Here is a 7,667-nt window from a genome sequence, read left to right as displayed (position 1 = left end):
TGTTAACATTACAGCATGAATACCTGTTCTAGTACAGGCCCAAAATTCTATTATGAACCTAAAATGAGCAAAATATGTCCTCTTTCAGTTTTTGTCTTTTCGTTATTGTGTCTTAATGCTGCGACATGGACATTTAAAAACATCCCAGATATTAAAACTGCATAAAAGCAACTCAATGGACCGGATACTGACATTGTTTCCAGTGTCAAAAAATAAAACTGGCTTAGATAATGATTTGTTTTTAGGACTAGCACTTGCACACTTAAGCTAGTAATCCAGTAATGTTGCATGTTTTTATTTGATTGTATTTTATCATGAAATGTTTCTTTAGGTTGATTTACAGAATCTGTCCAGGACTACAGATTAATGTGCACTGTCCCTGTAAAATAAATGAATAAATAAATAAAACATAAGCTGATTAGATAATGTAGTTGAAGCTATTTAGATGTGGTGTGTGTTCATGCCTCACCCACCCCGTTCACACACACTCTGGTGCCCTCGCTGCACACGGTGAGGTTCTCCTTGCTGCTGGGCTCGGGGCAGAACGGGGAGAGACCCGAACACAGAGCGTCTTTCTGACAGTCCGTCTCCTCGTCACAGGTCTGACCCTCAGGCCTCAGCTCACAGTCCTGACCGCAGCACAGGCCCTGACTCGGGCTGGAAGCACAAAAATGTCCCAAATTGGAATGAATAAAGTATCTTATCTCATCTTATCACACACAACAAGTCCTGGGGGGGAGATGAAGCCACATCAAAGCAAAACAACTACAAGACTCAACATCAACAGAATAGTTTAGGTGAATGTGGTGTGGCACTTAGATTAAAAGTGATGTAAGTGAGAAATAAACAAACTACAACCTACGTCAATATACTGTAAGTGTTAGAACAAGTCTACATGCACCCAGTGTCAGACAGTAACCAAGTACGGGGGTATAATCAGAGCTGAAACGCCTCCATTGGAATCCTTAGTTCACCTCCGTAACATAATGACATCACTCTGTAACACTCTTGCTTCTATTGGCTAGTGCTCCAACATATTTTATGTGATAGGCTAAGGGGCGGGACGTCTCTAAGTTGTTGATCAATCACAACAGAGCCGACCAGCTAACCAATCAGAGCAGACTGGGCTCTGGTTTCAGACAGAGGGTGAAAAGAGGTGCTGCAGCACAGACAGTATGAGAGTAATATAGAGCTTTTTGAACATTAAAGCACGGAGACACGTCCCAGTAGAGACACTACATACTGATATGAACCTGAAGTACTTTGTCTACCACTGCCTACACCTAAACTAATACAAATTGTACTAATAAATGTCTTGGAGCACCCGGCTGTACCTGCAGACCCTCCCCTTCTTCAGGCGGCACTGCACCCCCTCAGGCTGTTTGGCGCTGAAGCAGCAGAGGTCTGTGTCGTTGTGACCGACATCACACTCCTCGCCTTCCTCCACAATCTGGTTTCCACAGATGGGCTGATCACTGACTGGCCACGAAGAACACACGTGCAGATGAACACACACAAGTAAACACACACAAGTAAACACACACACACTAGTTGTAATTATTTACAGTGAGTGAGGCGCGGTGTAAATATTTGGCAACATGCAGGTGGACACCGTCTGATGTCTTTTCTCCCATCCTCACCCACGAAGCAGTCGTCCTTCTTCAGCGTCAGGATCTTGGCGATGTGTTTGACGCTGCAGGGCGAGAACTTCTCGTTGTTTTCACGCACCTCGTCTGTGGCGTGAGGGAACATCAGGAACCGGCCTTTACCGCCGCTGGAACCCAGGTTACCGCAGTTTGAGCCCTCATCGTGCTGAAAGGCACACAAATATGTATATTTTCTACTTTCTTGTTTATTTCTAGTCTTTGAATTACATGTACAATGCCATGTCTTTGTAAGCTGCTGCAACACAACAATCTCCCAAACTGGGATCAATAAAGTACTTCTTATCTTCTTATCTTATCTTAAAATAAAATGTGTTTACCTTCTGGTGTATTTTATTTTCAATGCCGCAAAATAAAGGCCTTTAAGTTTGAGCTATCTGTTAAGGAACAGGATTGCTTTACAGAAGGACCCTCATGAGTTTCATCTGAATATCCAGTAATTACATAACACATCGTGGCACTCTTTCTAGATGTTAGTTCTTGCTTTATAATGTGTAAGTTAATACCTTCATTTATGTGCAAAATAATTGTTTTATGATACGTAAGAGTTCCACATGCAGGACACCGAGAACAAAATAAAACCTGCTCATGAGACTTTGTGACTCAACAGTAACATGGACACATGTGGAGGGAACATGAGGTTGTGGCCATACTTCTGCATCTGTTTTAAATAAGTTTGATGGATGTTATTGATAGTGTGTCACCGTGTGTAGCTCTGGGGTTAACATAACTGCATGTCACAGCAGATGGTGGTGCAGTTTCAAAAGAAAAAGCGCATTTATTCTTGTTTTTATTGTTATTTGTTCGTTTGGTGTCACGCAGGGATTTAGATTTACGGCTGCAGACATAACGAAAATGGAAACTGTGAAAAGCAGCAGGAAAAAATTGGGTGTTTATCACAACTATATTCTGACAGACTTACAGCTCTTCCTGTTTACTTCTTGAACACTTGTAGTGGTTTTACAGATTCTGTTACAACATAAACACAATCTACAGTAGATGCAGCTTTAAGATGAAACCCATTAACAGAAATGTTGCAGCTGTAAAGTGTTTTGGTTTTGGTGGATAACAAGAGTCTTCTCCTAATCTGATGTTGTAGCTTTTAATAATTAGATGGGTAGCTGTGAATTCAATTATATCATATTGGTTGTGTTCGTTGGTATGGATGGATGCCAATGGCTAGATTAAGAATTCAGAAATCATTTAGAGATTTTGTATTTAATGGTATGTTTGTTATTCCGTTGGATTTAGATGCTGGGTGTAGCTTGCCCTGTAGAATGGTGCTGGGATGAAGTATTATATGTAGGCCGATACAAAAAGTTAAAATAGCAGCGGTTCCCTCAACAAAATCCAATATGATTTTTACATTAAGTTTTGGATCTGTGGAAAACAACATTTTGTGATGCTTACACGATAAGTTCAGCAACATGATCTTTTCAAATGAGGAAGCTTTTCTGATTTGATGAAGCTTAAATGAACTCCTTTAGGGGTAAGCTCTAACAATTTGCTCTGAACAAGACAATTGCAACGAGTAAATGACTTCGCCTCATCAACACTAAGCTAAAGGCCATTTGTATTTGGCATAATGACATTTAGTTTAGTTTCACTGAGCCACTTTTTAGCAACCACCTTTCTAAAACACATATAACGCTCAACATTTCAACTGCACTTTAGAATCTTTTAAGCTTGTGTTAAAACAGAAGGAATCAGGAAGTGTAGCATTGCTCCAGCTCATTTCCAGGCTTTAAGCATGGATGTATAAAGACAACTGGATGTAGTGTCGGAGGCAGGCCCCTCTATGAGAGTAGCTTAGTGGCAAATAAAGCTAAAATGGACCAGGGTCATAGAGTACAGTTTTCATTACCTGAACTAATAGCATCCATAACATTCACCTGTCTGCAACTTACAAATTACATATCACTTGTAATGGAGGCTGTGGCTTAGTGGATAGTGTGCTGGACTTCGAATCTGGGGATAGCAAGTTCGAGTCCCACAGCAGTCAGCATGTCGGTGTGTCCTGGGCAAGACACTTCACCCCAAATTGCTCCTGTGGGGATTGTCCACAGTACTGAATGTATGTAATTCGCTTTGGATAAAAGCGTCTAAGAAGTAATGTTGTAAATAGACTCTTATGGCACTATATTCTATTTTATTGTATTTACTTGCACTATTTTCTCTGTTTTATTGTGTTGCGCTGTTGGAGGAGATTTTCGTCGAGATAACTACACTGTCGCTATGTACGAATGACAATAAGCCTTGAATCTTGAATTAAGCACCACCAACCATTTGCCACCCTATTTTCAGGCAAATTAATAGAGAGGGAAAATAAATATGAATTTGGCTTTTAGTGCCTTTTACAGCTTTTAGACCATAATGTTTTAAGCACGGGCTTTATCTTGTTTATTTAGCTAAAAAGCTTCACAGACATCTCTGTCCCAATGTTAGTCAATAGAAAAACTATTTCTGGGGTTAATGACTTCACGGAGGTTGTAGTAACACTGTTTGGCCACTATGAGTATTTGCTTGAATGTCCGACACACTTCCTGAGGCTGTGTTTTTGGACTGGGGTGCAGTTGGCAGCATGCGGTCAAGTTGTAGCTTTTTTTTGTTTGTTGTTCTTTTCCTTCAGTTTGATTTAGTTTTATCGTTCCTGGGTTTATTTTCTTGCCCTTTAGTTCAGTAAATATTTGGTTCATAAATGCCAACTTTTTTTGTCACTACTCCGGTTTTCACCTGGTCCTTCCTATCCTAACCCATTTTGGGACTTTCCGGTGCTAAACCACCACATCTTCCCTTTGAATGGGGCAGCAGCACAACTACGAGATTTTTCAATACATTTTTCATCTGTGCATTAAATTGCACAAAGCTTTTGAAACCACCGTATGCACGTGTGTTCGCAAGGGAAGTGGACAAAAGGCCAAAGCAGCTCTCCACCCAGAAGTCACTTTGCATCACAGCCCCCTCTTTCTTTCCTCCATCGTATATCAGGTATAGCCCACGCTCATATCTCACCATGTGCTTCATCTAGCCTTCCCAATCTGGAAACAATGAGACATGCCTGTCACAGGAGCCCTGGCACCAGCATGACGGTAGTTGAACTTTTAAAAAGCCTGCAGGGTCTGACATAGCAGAACTAATGGGCTCAGGAGCGCCTCTTTGGTCTGTGGAAGTGTGAACAACAGAGGGCAAGGTGAAAAATGCTGAGAGCATTTTGGGCAGTGGGCGAAAGGTTGCAGGTGTTAGCAGCCATCACACGTGGAGAGAGGTGGATGCATGTGTGTCTTTACAGAAACTGTGGGTCGTTATGGTGGAGGAGGTTGTAAATGCAAATACACAGAAAAAAACTGCTGATTGAGAAATTCTCCTGATCTGTTATTTCCGATCAACTAGTGAAGCTGAGCCAAGAGTCGCTATGAAACAATCCAGTCAATACAGGCCAAGGTCTATAATGCCCACATAAGTAAATCATTCACAGACAATTTGTTGCGGTGCAGAGCAAACACCCATGTGTGCATTCTGGGAATATGTGAGATAAATCTTGAATTACACGGATTCCTCATGTTGAATTGTCATTCAGTCCGCAACCCACGCAGCTTTGTGTTAAAAAAGAAACGGGTGAACTCTCAGTTCTCTGGCACTTAGAAGGGTTGAGAGTGAAACTGGCAAGAATTTAACAAACATCTGAAATACTACACTGAGGGTTTGCTATGTTTAAACCTTTTACACAGACATGTTGACATGGTATGGCGGAAAAAATCCTCAAGTGTAACACATTAGATTTAAAGCTAGCTCCACCTAATGTGGGTGCCTTGTGAGCAAATAAACAAGCTCTGCTTCCTGCACCTGGGATATGTTTTAAGTTTCAATGCAGCCATTGTTGATGTTATTATTAAGACCTGAGAATATCTTGTATTTAATGTGAAAAAGCACAAGAAGCATAAAAAGCCATTGGCCTGCAGTAGCACCTAAGACATCCACAAATGGAATTGATCACTAGGGGTACAGAAGTGATGTGTGTATATCACTAACCAAAAAGAGAATCCAGCCTTAAACAGGTAATGATTTGTCTACACTTGTCTCTGGAAACTCCCCATCTGAGTTGTTGTATATCTATGACCCCTTTCACACACTTCACGCATTACAACCCTGATGTTATCTAGGCTTTAATCGGAAGAGTTGTACGTGAGAACACATTTCCATTTATTCGGACTGTAAACGGATTCTCCCTGCTATAGAGTCTGGTCTGTGCATTCACGGTGAGGCGTATTAAGGAAGACGTTTTTATTGCGGCTGGCACAAAAGTGGAAAAAAAAACTAAACATTGTTCATGCACATGTGAAGAAAATGGGCGATATACACAAAGACGGGCATACAAATATCTAACAGGAGAGATTTTTGCCACTGAAGCAGAGGTTTTAGGGGTCAACGGCAAAACTTGAAGACATATTCAAGGAGCCGGCAATGGACTTGAGGTTTTTTGACCAAATTACGAACCAGCTATGTGACCTCAGTGTAATACGCGCAATATCCAGCCTCCTGCACGCTGTACCCAGACTCCGCCCTTCACCATAACTGAAAATTGAGTATTGCCAGTAGTAGAGCCATGGTCAGCTGGAATTCTTTACCGGTCCATATCATTCAGGAAAATACGGTACATTTAAAAAGGTTGCAAACAAATTATCTCACTATTATAAAGTAAAATTGAACTGTGCCTGTATGTATTATTATGTACACTTATTTGATTTTTTTTGTTTGGCCTTATAATGGCAAAAATTGGATGATCATTTTAGTTTTCATTTCATATAGCACTGTAACTTGCATGACATTATGAGCTGTTTTGTTTTATGTATGTTTATGTATTTGTTGTGTGTGTGAGGACCCCAGGAAGAATAGCCAATGCTCATACTAGTGCTAATGGGGATCCTATTAAAGAATAAGAATTGAGATTGTGTCTGACAATGACATTTCTACTGTTGTCCGCTACATCTGTGAACGGTCATATGAGAAAAACGGCTAATTTTGTAATATTACATGCACATACAAACTATCTTTAAAAGTAGTCATCAGTGGAATGTCATGGTATGAATGTTGCACAATATTCAGTGTAACCAAGAGTGGTTGGTCAGTACAAGGCACTTTAAAGAACCTAGTCTTTTCTTGGTATCAGAAAGATGTTTTTAGTATTGTTTAGCTTTTGGAGAAGGCGACTGACCGGAGATCCCAGGCTGTGACCGAGCTCATGAGCGAAGGTCTGCTGGACGTGTCGTGGAGGCAGAAACTGTCCGTAGTTCTGAATGGTGACCAGACCGGTGTTCAGGGTGGATTTCTTGCCGTTACGCAGGGTGGTCTGCTGCGAACATATTCCTCCCCAGTTACCTAAAGGGTAAACAGATGAGAGGAAAAACATAAGATTGCTTTCCACTGAAGTCCAAAAGAGTAAATGACAGTTAAAGTGAGTAGTACAAAACATAAAAGCAGACTTTGTCTTCCGATGTCTCTTGGTTGCTTAATAGAAAGAGTTCTAAATCGGAACATTTGCCAACATTTTTGCACTTCTGGTTCCCCATTCAAAGTCAATGGGTTTTAATTAATACATTTTTTGTCAAATGCATGAAATATCAGACCCTAGGTTATGTTAAAACGTGGTTTTATTACAGAAAACACGTCAGGGGCGAATTTTGAAACTTGACGTGTGAAAAAAGATGGTTGCTAACGATTGGCTAAATGAGACTACTAAACGCCGAACATTAGCCACATATAGCTTAGCGACGGTGACTTTTTAGTACTGCCAATTGCACTAACAAGTCAAAAAGGTGATGGTTATCCCAACAATTAAAACATGTTTGTATCAAAAACGTAAACCAGTGTCTTCTGTAAGAATCCAACATGGCTTTTTGAAAGGAAACCATTGCAGTGCTAGCTTCACGGTCAGCCTTCAATCTTTCAGCACTTTATAATTGTTTAAGGTATTATACCGCAAAGTTAAGAACAGATAGCACGATA

General features: G+C 40.7%; 1 protein-coding gene across 1 annotated transcript in view; it reads right to left on the bottom strand.

Moving 5' to 3' along the window:
- Positions 1-458: 458 nt before the first annotated feature.
- Positions 459-7,667, bottom strand: part of LOC307027099 (disintegrin and metalloproteinase domain-containing protein 10) — a gene marked incomplete at its 3' end in the record, with an annotated part of 35,949 nt that continues 28,740 nt past the window's right edge. The window contains exons 6-9 of the mRNA XM_079695300.1: positions 6,877-7,040; positions 1,641-1,812; positions 1,335-1,479; positions 459-657 (exon numbers count right to left, since the gene is read on the bottom strand). Of these exons, the coding sequence (XP_079551426.1) occupies positions 459-657; positions 1,335-1,479; positions 1,641-1,812; positions 6,877-7,040 (680 nt within the window). The remainder of the gene's footprint in view (positions 658-1,334; positions 1,480-1,640; positions 1,813-6,876; positions 7,041-7,667) is intronic.

This window comes from Notothenia rossii (assembly GCF_949606895.1).
Source record: "Notothenia rossii genome assembly, contig: scaffold_345, whole genome shotgun sequence".
Classification (NCBI taxonomy): Eukaryota; Metazoa; Chordata; class Actinopteri; order Perciformes; family Nototheniidae; genus Notothenia; species Notothenia rossii.
This window is presented reverse-complemented; position numbering and strand designations above follow the sequence as displayed.